Genomic DNA, 14,615 nt, shown 5'->3' with positions numbered 1-14,615 from the left:
TCCTCTTTGGTGTTGCAGGGAAGAGTACGGAAGTTCCCAAGAAGAATTTTCCACTAAAAATTCTAGCGTTCGTCGGGTGCTTCGTCTAACCTCTACCTCGCGTTGTGTTCTTTTTATTTTCTTCATCCGCTACACACCCGACTCAGCCGACCTTGGAATCTACAAAAGACCATGCTTTTCTTTCCCAGGACAAAAGTGTCTTTTCTTCGGTGAGTCAACTCCACGGATCTTCATGTGTGTTCTCTCTGATGCTGTGTCACAACTACACGGACAACACAAATCTCTCTCGCGCTAGTGATACACGCTCACCTCATTCACACGAATAGGACTTACGCAATACACGCTACCATTCGTTCGGACTGACACGCTCACACAGGTAAATAAGTTCAAAGACATATATTTATTTACATAATTTACACATACAACTACTGTACTGCATCTATTCTAACCTACCTACCTACTCTACTAAAACCTATAGCACCTAAGTAACTCCCTGGGGTGGGGAAAGAGTGGGTTGAGTTCCAGCGGGATCGTAACACCTTGCGGCAAAACGGCTTTAGGGTTGGGAGGTGGTACTCGGTCAACTCGAATTTTCAAAAATGGTACTCGTTTGGAAAAAGTTTGAAAACTGAAAACAAACACTATATCACAGTAAGAAACAAATCAGATTTGGAAAAGAACACATTTTCCTCAATTTCTTTGGCATAGCTGTCATAACAAAGCATTTGTACAGTTCTGTCTCCCAGCATCTCACACGCAGGTCACTCACACTTCTTACTCACCCATACATATTGGTGTCCTTCTATATAATCAAGCAGATCCTCTTTGCACTAAGGTGCCATTAAAACTTAAAAAAAATATAAATCTTTGTCGATATTGTTATTTACACAACAAAGGTTTTACAAATATGCAGTCTTAAAAATAAAACTTCAGTAAGGAATGGCTACAGTGTATACACAGATCTCAGCAAAAGGAAACAATCCTGTTTGCGTGATATCCGTTGTAAATAATTATTATGCATAATAGATACACTTTCGCTGAACTTTTACTAGACGAGGCATTCACAGGATGAAGCCAGACCTTTGTCCGAACCCAACATCCGTTCCGCAGTATACAGATGCTGCTTATATTTCTACTCTGGCAAATAGGGACCTTCTCTGTTCTACCTTCGTGGATTCTGCTTCTAGTTTCCAACCTATCTGCCGTAAACGATTACAAAAACAGTAGAATATTAACTCAGCATTGTCTTTAAACTGCTGAAGTTGTCCAACACTAAGTGTGGAGTCTGTTCGCTTAACTCTTTTACTGAAGCCATCGAGCTGAAGATTTCACAGACCTGCCTGAGTTCGTTGGTTGTGTTGAAGGAAGGGATTGATGGAGGCAGTGGAGAGCGGGAACTCTCCCCTTTCCCTGTCTCCCTTAACACAACCGATCTGAGTCATCTGGAGCTTTTCATTATGGAAATATTCATACTTCAAGGCAATGGTTTTAATACAAATAGCAGATAAACCTGCAGTAATCGAAATGGAAACATAAATCTGTATCAGCACTGAACTGAATTAGTGTTAAAAAAAAATTCATAAAACAGAATCGAGATTTCTTCAGTTTCATTCTTTTTAAATAACCGTTTTTTTTTTTTAATTTCAAAATTGTTTTAAATATTATAACAGTAGTGTTTCGCTTAAAAAATTGCTAAGGAATATACATTTTTTACATTTTCAAGTGCTGTTATTAAGCTGCCTGCACATGTGCTTAGTATTGCACGTTTTAATATGCCAGTTAAAAAGTTAATACTATAAAGAAAAATGTTTCAAACAGCAGTAAAATATTAACAACTTTTTAAACGTCGGTTTGAGGGCCAGATCCCTCAACATAAAACTCTCTACTCTTCTAATGTCTTTTAATTTGGGGATGGTGGAGGGGGGGAAAGTTGTGGATTTACAGTAGCAATAGTAACAAAGACTACATCACCTGCTCGTTTAAATAGGCAAGTTTATCAAGTGCAGAAAAAGTACAATATACATTTAAAATTTGAACGCAAAAGTTTGATGACAACCCCTTACACCTGGCGCCACTGAACCACTCTCTCTCTGCTTCTGGGGCTTCCCATACAATGTAGGCCTCCATAACTCGCTACTGGAATTTTGTAATTCCCCATTTTTGTACAATATATCTGATTTTCTTCTTGTTTTATTGGGCTGTTTTTTTTCCTCTTAGGGTTGAGAATTTCGTTTCTTTGTTTGCATGGCGCTGAGGGCGACGGAAAAAAGCACCACCTTAGTTTATTCTATTGCCCTCGTTAATAAAGATTTGTCATTGTCTCTCACATTGTATCACGGTTGCTATGTCAATAGCTGACATATACCACGACTTCTGATAAAACTGGCTGTCGTCACTGGCAGCACACCAGAGGATGAGTTCAAATCGCGATTCAGTTCATCTTGATGCGCAGGACTACAGTCGGTGCTTGAGAACTTTAGTCTCATGAAGCTGGATTAATTACGACGACGACGCCTTCTACTTGGCGGAGGTGGAAATTCACCGGCTTTCTTTATGCAATGTTCGTGTTCGTAGCTTTGTATCAGGTCTTTCCACAACGGATCGCATTCAAGAAGTTCTTTGTCACCTGGAACAGCATGCCAAAATCTGGGTTAAATTCACAAACAGAAATTAGATTCACTTAATAAATATATTAAGAGCTAAAATGAACTCAAGGAAACATGGTCCTGAAATGACCTCAAGGAGTTTTTCTGTCCACTAAAATGAATTAAGAAAACTGAGGGCTGGTTTTCGTCTTGAAGAGAATTCGGAAACGCGCACACGCAAACACGAAGAATAAGGAAGAAAAACGAAGGAAAAAGAGAGTGAGTTAGAGGAACATACCCACAATAATGAGCCCTCGGCGGGCCCGCGTGAGGGCCACGTTGACTTGGTTCTGGTCGGTGATGAAACCCATGTTTTGGTGACACCATCCCAGTGTGGCGTGTGGCTCTATCTTGTAGGATGGCAGCGAGCGAACTGTGCTCACGATCACGTAGTCCCACTCTCCTCCTTAATATCCAAGGAAATAAACCCCGCAGGGAAAGAAAATTAAATGGTGACGAGGAAGCGCCATTGCATCGCAAACATGAACTCGTCCCCTCTAAAACACACACACACAGGCACGCGCGAGCTCTCGAATCCTAACCACATTTGTGACTAAGGAAACACGCACATGTTGTTTACAAGCCTCTCAGTTCATCTCTGACCGTTTGTTCATTAACTGATTCATTAGAACGGCAATCTTTTATTCAAACAAAAGCTATGGAAAAAAAAATTAAGTCACCTTGGCTCGACACAACTGTACTGACGTTGACCTTGTGCTGGTCGTAACGGTCGAACACCTCGCGGTCCTCACAAAGCTGGAGGAGTCTCTGCTCGATGAGGTTGCGCTGAGCATTGTACTGAGACAAGATTTTTATGTTGGCCACATCTAGCTTGAACTCCTTCTTGAGGTACACAAAGATCTCAGCCTGTTGACAAACATCAAAAAGCTCTAGAGAAAAATGCGAATCATCATCAATCATCATCATTAATCAATCAATAATCATCAATCAATCAACAGTCATCATCATCATCATCATCATCATGATCATCATCATCCATTATCATTCTCCCCCTCGTCATTGAAATAAATGATTTACGTGTATGTATATACACATTTTAAGACGAAGAAGAACGTAACGACGATAACAGCCATACCACTTTTTCCACTTCTTGTACATTGGACTTCGATTTCTCGTTGCCTTCTTCAGTGGACACCGTTAAGCATTTCTTCGTTTCCTTTGATGTCCACTAACAAGTGAGGAATCTTTTTTTGCGTCTGACGGTCAGGCGTCCAGAATGGAAGCGGCTCACCTTCCCACAGAAACGAACTTTCTGTGATCAGTTTTCCATCGTAGAATGCACGGGATGGGAACTCGCAAATTTTGGGATGCTGAGAAAGAAACGAACAAAAAAGCAGGCACCTGTGTCAGTAGCAAAGTCCGAAACTAATGTCACCTGATGGATAATATAAAACCATTCTTTTATGACAACATTGCGGTTTTTTTTTCTAACGCTGTGGATTTTTTCTGTATTCTAATTTGATTCATATAAAACATGTATAGCAAAAGTAATCACCATTCGGTACTGCTTATCAAGGAACACTCGCTGCTTGGGGTACTTTTCGTAAAGACGTTCAAACAGGGACTGATCCAGGCCCAGCTCTTCCGCCTGTTTGCAGCGAATGATTGGACGGAGCTGCTTGTGGTCTCCGATGAGGACCACCTGCTTGGCCTTGTTGGCCACAATGGGCACCAGACTGTGTGGCTCCGGTGACATGGCGCACTCGTCAATGATCACCTGGCATCAGAATTACAAGATTGTTTAATGAGGTAACTTCAATTGTTATCTCACTTAATCTTAGAATCTACAGGCAGCTTTATTTTTTTTTTCACTGACTTGGTCACAAATATTGCCTGAAGACAATTATTGCTAGCTGGGACTAAGACTAACTCGCTCTACCGAGACATCCAGAGCCAACCAAACCACTTGTATATCTTCGACTTGGTGCCTCTATACAAAACATAATCTGCTCACTTGAAATATTTGTTCTTTAGCTCCTTTGACCAACTTTTTGTTGCCACCCATTGCACAGGTTGTGAGGATGACCTCGTAGTTGCCGAGTTCTTCTATAGAAGCCTTGTTGACCAGTTCACGGTGGCGTTCCAAGTCCTCTCTGGTAGCCTTGTACTTATTAGGTTCTTCCAGGCAACGAGCAAAGAAGTTGTCGAGCTGGTTTATTTCCTCAGCGTGCTTATTGCCGTTTCTTCGAATGATGTGATGCAAGCTAATTTCCTGATAAAATTAGAAAACCGTATGAACGTTTGATGAACGGGTTTAACCAATAACTTTAACAACAGACAAGGAAGGATTTTATTCGGACCACAAGGGGTTGGTATGTAAAGCTGTCTTAATGTAAACAAGGTACATGCTTTGTTGCGTCTTATTAACATCCGTAGTTTACCTGAAGACTTGGATCACTCTTGAGATCTTTGGTACCACGTCTTGTCTGCACGTGAGTTTGAGGAATGGGATAATCCTTTGTTTCTATGGCAGATCCATACATTCTGACCAGCTTTGGACAGCTTGCACCGAGGCGTTCTTTCAGAATCCCTAGATAAAGTTACAGTAATAATTTTACTGAACATCTTTTTCGACCTCCACATAGGTAAAGCTACATGTGAACCTCGTGCTTTACCGGAAAGCAGTTTTCAAATTTTAAGCCAACTGTGGAAAGAAATATATAAGAATAATTACTTTTGTTACTTTTTGAAATTCTAGCTGCATTTTTGTAGTACTCCAAATGAGAAAGATTTAAAGACACTTAAATATGTTCCCGTGAAAATGAACTGGAAACCATCAGTGAACAATTCTAGTGATTAGTGAACCATTAGTGGATAAGTACATACTTGCAACATGGTCCACGGATTTGTTTGATGGTCCACAAAACAGAATCGTTTTCTTTTTTCCCTTTCCTTCTCTGGCAAGCTGCTGGTTGATTTTGTTGAACAAGTACACCAGTTTCACACCTGTGTAGCTCTTTCCTGTTCCTGAAAAAGCCGGTATGCATTCGTAAGGAATTCTTTTCACTCTTATATTAGGAATGTCCAGTTTCTTAAAAAAAAAAGCAAAAAAAAAAACTGCTTTAACATTGTGAAAACAATCCTGCCGTGGACGGCAAGAAAGACGCAGAAAAATGAAAGATGGGAAGAGGTGACAATAAACTCAGACATGATTTTTTAAGACAATGAGTGTTGTTAACCGAGACAGAAACTGCTGCAAAACAGACTAAATCTGTAAACAAGCGGCACTTTCAGAAAAAGAACTGCAAACCCAAGATGAAAACTGAACCGAGGACACAATTCTGAATGTTGGAGACCAGCGCCAACAGTACTGCATCATCAGACAACTTGAGGAGAGTCACGGAGCCTCGACAGCGAGGATACAAGGACTATGTCAAGAATACGGTATGATGCCGATAAGTTATTACCTGTTATTAAATCCTCTACAGGTAAGATTACCTGGGGGTCCTTGTATGGTAGACAAAGTATTTGTCAATGCCGTCTGAATCGCTTTAGCTTGACGATCGTTGTTTCCCGGCAGTGGCTTGCCACCAAGTCCTCTGACATTCACTTCACAGCTGCTTCTCCTTCCGAGATTCAGGTGACGCTCGTCTGCACAGATGCACACAAGCAAACACAAATGGGTGAGCATGCATGCACGTACAGAAGAACAAGAAAAGTTGAAGGAAAATAGAATTACAACCGATTCACATGTATTTCTATTTCTTCAGACTGGTAATGGAAAGGATGTTTTGTATTTCACAAATAAACAACTAAGTTACTGATAAAAATGAAAGAGAAAAAAATGACTTTGACATACTAAGCAGGCTTTAAGTTTGCAAACAACACCCCTCTACCTCCGAAGTTTAAGTAGTTGCATTAATTTTTTTAAAATAGTACCTCTCATCTAGTTCAAAGTTATTTGCACTCACAAATTATTAATGGTGCATTTAATATCGTTGTCATTACTTGATATTTTGACACTGAAATCGGTTTGAGAAAAGTTAATTCCCTTCCCCAACTTGATATTTTAAAAAGTTGCATTGTTTATACTATGAGTAATAAGGACACATCTCAGTCACCTAGAGTGGAGGGACTTGTTTGGTGCCATAAGCGAGCGCCTGGGCGAGTTCGCATCCTTCCTTCTTGATCTCGCACAGCATCTCCTGAGCACGTCTGAAACGACCAGAGCGAGGTTTTAGCTCGTAATGGTTTATTAGTGGAGTTCGTATTTCTGTCTTCTCTATATCACACGTGTGTGTATGTTAGATCATGGTCATGTTGATAACAATGAAGACGACAATGTGTTGATAATAAACATTTACCTGGTTACTTCCGTTTTCGGCATAATTTCCAAAAATACATCCGCACCCTCGGATACCATCAGCTGTGGCGGCGGTTGGGGGCTGTTGTGAGTAAGCAAGAAGCTAACTTCTACAAAGACTTCTTCCTGTTGTTTTTTGTCTTTAGCTTTATTCTTTTTGCTGCCTGATTTTATTCTTTCATGTCCGCCTCTGCCTGCAGTCACCTTCTTTACGCTGACAACTCCAGCGTGTCCGACCCAGGTAAAGTGCGTGTCGATGACAGGTGCGAATGAAGACGCTTGCGCTTTGGACTTAATTATGGAACCGCAGTTCACCTGATAACGAATGCACAGGTAGTCCAGAGGACAGGAAGGTGTGCCCGTCAACTCTTCATCGTCTTTGAGACTTTCAGGTTCCGCCCCACCAAACTCGATGGAACGGTTGAAGCAGAACGTAGTCGGTAATCGAAATGTTCCTCTGAAAACGGCAGGACCTGAACCACTCGAGCTCGCTTCTCTCTTTATCGTCACTCTCACATTTTCGACCATCGTCCCAAGACCAGAGTCCCCAGCCTCAGCCGCCGCTTCCATTTCTAGTAAGGGCATCCAGGCGTCCAAATAGTCTTTGTGGTTCGTGAAACCCTTGTCACGCACCACCTGCGTGGCTGGCCGAGACAGACAGGTGACAGAGTCCTTTAGGTGTCGTGTGCAGATCGTCACGTTGCGAGTCAACTGAACAAGGTCCAGCTGAGGACTCAGTAGACCCCTGCTAGGCTTGGCAGACATTTGTACTTGAAGAACTTGCCCAGGAGAAAACTGCGCTTGAAAGAGGCAAGAGCGGATTTCATTATTGTCACCATCTCTAGTTTCGGATCTTGTATCTGAAAATGCCTTGCCAAGTTCAGAGGTGATGTACTTTACTCCTGTTCTTGGAAGAGTCGGAAAATCGTGTCTTGCAACATGTCTGGAAATCTTTCTCAACGTGCGATCCAGTCTTTCTGAAGAACAAGTACGCTGAGTTGATGAGAGCAAATGTCAATTGTGAGAATGCCTTCAGTTGTTCCCCTTTGTCTCACGTACCTCTGAAACTCTACTGGACACGTGTCTTTATTGTTGTAGATCTTGACATTCCACTTGACCCTCACTTTGTCGGTGGTAACCTCAGGCTGAGATGTGACCCCTAGCATGCTGAACGGAAGTTCTTGTTTTTCTGTCGGAAATACTTTGAAGGGAGGGTAAGTAAAGCCCCAAACGCTCACTGTCTACTTTGTTCACATAAGCTCTGAACACCAGTGGCTGCTGTTCAAGTTTCGAAGCTATCCGGAGAGAACGACATCCTCGTGCGAGAACGCTTTCTGTCTAGATGTAGCACTGGTTAGGTTGCAAACAAAGCTGAATCACTTCCTGCGGAGTACAGTCGGGTGGTTGGCCGTCGAGATAGGCGTGCAGTAGTCGATGAACGTGCAGGTCGGCGTACCGCCTGATGGGGACGTGAAATGCGTGTAGCACGTGACTTCCAGATCGAAGTGCGAGACATCCGGTTCATTCAAGCCGTACGCGCACTTGTACTCGGCAGTCTCCATCATCTCGATCCAATGCTCGTTGGCGAGACACTGCAGTGGATGAAGGGCATCTGTACACGCCAGCTTTCTGGCTTCTGCCCAATTCCCTGTCTCAAAGCAGAGAGCAAGCTTCGTCCAGATATTTTCTTGCACCACCACGTGCTGTCGCTCGTCCCAACCAGCCTCCAGTGACAGCTTGTGGCCTGGACTCGTCTTCTTGCCCTGCAGCTTCAAGACGAGGTTGGCTACGTTTCCCTCCTTGTGGCGCCACTCTGCCAGCTGTTGTTGTGTCGGCGATTTGTGCGAGCGTAGAATCAAAACGTTGGCATAGAGAGGATTGGCCTTCAGACACTTTGCAATGTGTATGTTGGTTAGGATCATGAGTTCTTCCACCAGGGCATGGAGCTTCGACGTCGCCTTCAGTGTCATGCAAGTCTCCGATACGAGGGTCTTCAAAAGGCACATAAAGCCGTCTGTCCCCAATACGATTTTCTCTGAGCTTGGAGGCGATCATGTGAAGATGGTGAATGTCCCACGCAAACTCGTGGGTGCCAAGGGTGTTAGTTATAATCTTTTGCACTTCGCTGTAAGTAAATTGTCGACGTGACTTTATGACAGTTCTTTCTATTCGTGGATCTTTGTCCTTTCGCAGGATTCCGCTTTTGTCAAAATGAAAGAACACAGACACGGTTGGACGAATTTGGTTTGCAAGAAGACTGCACTTCCCGTGACTGAGTGGTTCTGGCAACATAGAATATGGTCTGCGATACGACGGATAGAAAGTGACTGCTCTTTTCTTGGCTTCCTCGTCGACTTCAGAACCTTTTTTAACGACAGATGCCACGTCAGCAATGTGACGCCGACTACAAAGTCCTGCCCTTCCTTCTTGATGCTGAGAGCGTCGTCCAGATCTTTAGACCCCGGAGGATCGATGGTAAAGACTTTTTCATTTGTAATATCATGTCGTCCTAACATAGATGTCTCCGCCAGTAGATTGTCGACTTCTTGTACGACATTTCTCGGATAGAGCTTGCGAACTTGTTGTTGCAGGCACAGTACTTCGAGTCCTGAAAAATCTGTACCTCCGATGCCAACTTCTAAGACGGCACCCAGAGGGTATATGTTCTGGTGACTCCATGTCAGCACAGCAACTCTAAAGATATACAGGTCTCGCTTTTCTGGATCGATCTTCATGACACGTTCACTCTGCACATAACCGTTAACAATGCGCTTGATCTCCACTCTGTTCTTTACCTTCCCACGATCTGTATTTTTGATCGTGTTGTGCAGGACATGCACTTTTGGTACGGTTTTGCACAGAGGCTTCATGAGATGGTCTTCCATCTCATCCAAAGTACAGAACAGCACGGGATGGTCCACGTCTTTGAAGCGTTTTCGTTTAGACGGGTACATACCCACGACATCCCCATATGCAAGGTTATCTGCATCTCTTCTTACTCCTCCACGAGAAACTGGTTCAGACGGGGCGTCGCCAGCACGCCGAGGGTTCACGATTTCCACCACAACTTCGTCGTCCATGTAGGATTGTCCACATTTCGATCGTCCGTTGATCAAGATTTCGCAAATGGCGTCATTTCCTTTTTCCAGAACCTTGGCTATGGACTTGTGCGAGGATTCAATCTTTAGAATACATCGTTTGTATTTTCTAGGCTCCTTTTTGATCATTCTATCTAGCTCCTTTTCATTCTTGATGAGGGGTTTATAAAAATCTCGATCACGTCGTTTTCTTTTTTTAAACTTTTCTTTCTGTTGGTGAGAGAGATAAATTTCTTCTTCTTCGACGTCATCTGTCTGGTCGTTTTTGAACTTTTTGACGCTTTCTTCATACCAGTCGAGCTCCCCATCATCGCTCAAAACTTCGGTTTCATTTTGTTCATAACATTCTTCGCCGAACAAAGACCATCAGAGTCTGCGACTGGCCTAGGAGGGTCATCTTGTAGGACTTCATCATCTGTTTCTGATTTATTCTTTGCGAGAAATGAGGTTGGCTTTTCTTGAACGACAGGAACTGCTCTGTAAGTCAGAGGCGGTTTTGTTCTTGGAGACACAATAGGAGGTTGTTTTGTTCCTGGAGACACAATCGGAGGTTGTTTTGTTCCTGGAGACACAATCGGAGGTTTTGTTCCTGAAGACACAATCGGAGGTTGTTTTGTTCCTGGAGAAACAATCGGAGGTTGTTTTGTTCCTGGAGATACAATCGGAGGTTGTTTTGCTTCTGGAAAAATAACCAGAGACAAGGCAGTCGACAAATGAGAAGAAAATTGTTTTTTTAAACCCAGACGAAACAAAAACCTCATCCGAAAAAAAGATAAACAAAAGCAATACACACACACGCACTGGTATTTCACAAACGAGAAAATGTTTATCTCACTGTCGTTCATCTAAGCGTTGTGTACAAAGATTTGACAGATTTAATTTTGACAATTGTTTTCTTTATCTCTGTGCCTTGAAGCAACGTTTTATTTTCAAGAGCTACTGTGTTTTTAGAACTACATTGTTAGATATTGTAGGGGAATTTTTCTTTCTTGTAATCTGAAAACTTACCTGTTCCAAAGTTTTGTGGAGGGTTTTGTAAACCGGCGGCTGTGGGTTCATTGGACGAACGTCGCTTTGCTGAAAACATTTAAGGCATGAATTAGAACAAGGGTACCCGAACTAGGATGTGAGATGGAATCTCAGGGGTGCAACAAAGAGTGGTGTGTGTTCTTGAGTCAGGAGTGACGAGTGATCTCTCAACCAACTGTCAGTCTACCTTGAGAAACGATTGTAGGTGATTGTCTAGCAGAGATTGTAGTCTCGTTGCTCACTTAATTAAAAGTCGAGAATGACAGAATAAACCTATTATAAGTAACTGATTGTCAGAGAATTACTTTTAAAATCATTATCACGCAATATCTCTTCACATTTAGGATTGATGTTGCTGTCATTTTTTTAATATTTTAATTTTTTAATAAATAGTACTCACGACGGCTGCGTTTCTCTCTAGTCCGAGCATTTTCAGAAAGTCTTTCCCGAAAATGTTTTCTGTCGCTAGAAAGAGAAAACGGGGAAATGGATAACATGAACAAGATAGTAAATAACCAATATAATGAAGAAATCATAGCTTTAGAGCTCATAGAATTTTTATATATTGCTTTATCTAGGATCGAAACGACGCACGTCTAAAAACTAATTAACATTTAGGTTTATCAGAATATAAAAAGCACGTATGTACATAGACACTGACAAGAAGTTTTTTTATATACTAAAGTGTCATTTTTGATTCCGTTAGAGCTCCTGGTATATAGGGAACTATGATAATTGTACATTTGATTCTGTCTTTTGATTACCATGTTTATACAAACAATTTTATTACCCGTATTCACACCTTTACCTTTTGATTACCTGTATTTATACATAATATATCTTAGCTGCTGGAAAATGGCAGTACAGCTGTGAACGACCAGAAACATACAGTCTCGAAAACTGAATGAGATAATGGCTGCAAAAAACAGCTATAATAATTTCTGGGAGAACTTTATGTTAACATTTTAGATATTAAAAAGGATCAAACTTGTTAAAAGACTTTAACAACAACAACGCAACACTACAACAACACTGACCTCCACCGCCTCAACATTTGTCCCAGCGAGTAGCTCTGCCTCCATCCCTTGGCTGCCATTCTCGTCTGCTTGACCCATCTTCTCTTCTCTGTCTTTAGTCTTTTTCAACGAAAGACGATAAACATGCTGGTATGAGACAACACACAGCAAACTACAATAATAATTTAAATGTGATTCTTTGCGTGTGTCATCCACGTATGAAGTCAGAATATACAGACAGTAAAACTTAGGATGTCCTTTTAAATTGCTTACAGGTCTAATCAAGTGCAGTTAGTTTTCCATACGACTGGGCTGGTACAGTATTCTTCCATTCTGTTCTCGAGATGCAAGTCTACAAGCACCTACATACGCCTAGAAGATGAAACATCTCTTCGTTGCCGTTCTCGCGACTACAGCCAAAGGCAGAGCTGGACCCTGTGTCATGTCGATGACATCGGGGACATCCAGACTTTTAAATTCCTGTTAGGCCTGTGGTGTTTGCAGACGAGTAGCTCGAGAACTAAAGATTTGGGGAAACACATCATCTTTCAAGTACCTCAACCCAACTATCTGAAAGAAGCCTTCCACGCTGTTACAACAGAAATAAATTAACTGCATTCACCGAAAAAAATTTTGTTTACTGTAAAGAAGACACAAAATCAGGTACCTTTTTTGTTTTCGAGTGTCTGGGCATGGCGGCGAGTTTCCACACACGGCTATCTTGAACAGGACTCTCTTAAAACTGTCAGAAACAGTCTCTGAGAACTGTGACTATTAATTTTAATTGTGTGCATACAGTGATAAGAGAAAGAATACCCATCTATCCATCAATCATGTAGTTCAGACATACTGTAATTACGTGTGCTTGTCTGTGTACTTATATATTGTCTCTTTATGTACCTATGTCATTAATTTTTATGCGGGTGACTTGATAGCATGGGTCTAGAAATATAAAACCCTTCAAAGGTTTAGAGATTGCGTTGACAGAGCCCTGAAGGTCTGGCAAGTTGCCAGAACCTTTGTTCCTACTGTTTTCCTTCCTAAACAGCCGTTGAGCTCACCCTGTCGTTCCTAGCTTCTGCTGTGCGTGCCATGGTCTAGTCTAGCTCAAACTGTAAACAAAATCCAGACATTCAAAATCAACTACGTGCAGAAACTTGAAATCTTGAACTTCTTGGAATACAAGACCAACGTGTACGTGCAGATACACGGTCAACTTCCAGGTAAGCCTCTGGCAACATTAAACCAGCTTGTGGTCATGTGACTCGGGAAAACGTTTTCAGACCATCCTACAGGTCACTCTTGAGGATGGCCGACACCAACTACCTACCGAAAACGAATTGGTTGCCTAACTAAAGGAGTGGTCCACACTTTCTCCTGCTAAAGACAAGGCCATTCTGGAGACAATTGTTGGCTGCTTCACTCCTTCACAACCTCCAACCCTTCTTATCCTACCATCGGTACAGGTCAAAGGAAGACGAACATCAGAAGATCGAGTTACAGTCCAATAATGAAACTGAAGTCAAACACAAAGACGAAGCGGGAATCTAGTATCGTGATAATATTACTTCCTACATGGCCTTCTTTTCCAGAAAACAAATCTCAGTTTTTAAAAATTACTGTGTAACGTCTGTTATTAATAACACGGCAATACACAGCGTTCTCTATCGCGCACGTTCACATAAGCAGGAAGGAACTGTGAACAAGTTAAAGTCGAGTGGAGCGATGAACATGTATGTGGCAGAAGACTGAGAAGTGGAGCTGGTGGTGTTTGTTGTGTGGAGGTGTGTATGGGTTTGTAATCGAGAAAAGAAGGATGAGACAGACGAAGGAGAAAAAAAACCCACGCCAAAATATTATCACCGTTAGTACTGTCACAACAAACGGATGTCATGAATATTTACACAGACACAACAAAATGATACACACATGGTGAATCTTTCGATTAAAAAAGATAAGTGCTTACCTGGCTCACCCAGAAAGGTTGCATCGTGGATATGTTTTACGTACTTTGAAGATAGAACAGGACTCAGCTCCTTCAATCAAAGCCTGACACAAGTAACAGACTCACTGACCACTAGTAGATCACCTGCCTTTCTGTTCTCATGCCGGAAGTCCTCGTTCTAGGAACTGCTCCTCGAATGAAAAGCAAAAGTATGTTAGCAAATTCTTTCTCCGAGCTTTGTTAGTTTTGTAGTCTTTGACCTCCAGTGTCAGATCATCTTCTTCATCATAGTGTTTTCTGTATGCCATCCGATCTCCATCCCATGCCGTATCTTTAACAATTTTCAAACAAACGAGCATGGTGCTTCATTCATTCCGGCTTTTCTTATTCAAAAGTTCATTATCAGCCATTGTATCTAACCAGTGAACAGATACAGCTGTCTTGATTATTTTTTTAATGATACTGCAGTTAATGTCACGTGGGGTCGTAACTAGTTCACGCGAATGATTTTTAGGGCAGTGGGGTCAGAAGTGAAAGTTCGTATGCAATTCGGACAGC

At 42.0% G+C, this 14,615-nt stretch overlaps 1 protein-coding gene across 1 annotated transcript; it reads right to left on the bottom strand.

Moving 5' to 3' along the window:
• Positions 1 to 381: 381 nt before the first annotated feature.
• Positions 382 to 13,206, bottom strand: LOC112573694 (helicase with zinc finger domain 2-like). Its single transcript, XM_025254272.1, is given in 18 exon segments — positions 382 to 2,626; positions 2,884 to 3,051; positions 3,326 to 3,512; positions 3,742 to 3,810; positions 3,812 to 3,976; positions 4,162 to 4,383; positions 4,621 to 4,878; positions 5,048 to 5,196; positions 5,493 to 5,633; positions 6,105 to 6,257; positions 6,728 to 6,821; positions 6,971 to 7,010; positions 7,013 to 7,977; positions 8,364 to 8,960; positions 9,138 to 10,424; positions 11,076 to 11,144; positions 12,134 to 12,259; positions 13,174 to 13,206. Coding segments are annotated over 18 exon segments (4,854 nt in total). The 3' UTR covers positions 382 to 2,495.
• Positions 13,207 to 14,615: the final 1,409 nt, after the last annotated feature.

The sequence above is a fragment of the Pomacea canaliculata genome, linkage group LG10, assembly GCF_003073045.1.
Source record: "Pomacea canaliculata isolate SZHN2017 linkage group LG10, ASM307304v1, whole genome shotgun sequence".
Classification (NCBI taxonomy): Eukaryota; Metazoa; Mollusca; class Gastropoda; order Architaenioglossa; family Ampullariidae; genus Pomacea; species Pomacea canaliculata.
This window is presented reverse-complemented; position numbering and strand designations above follow the sequence as displayed.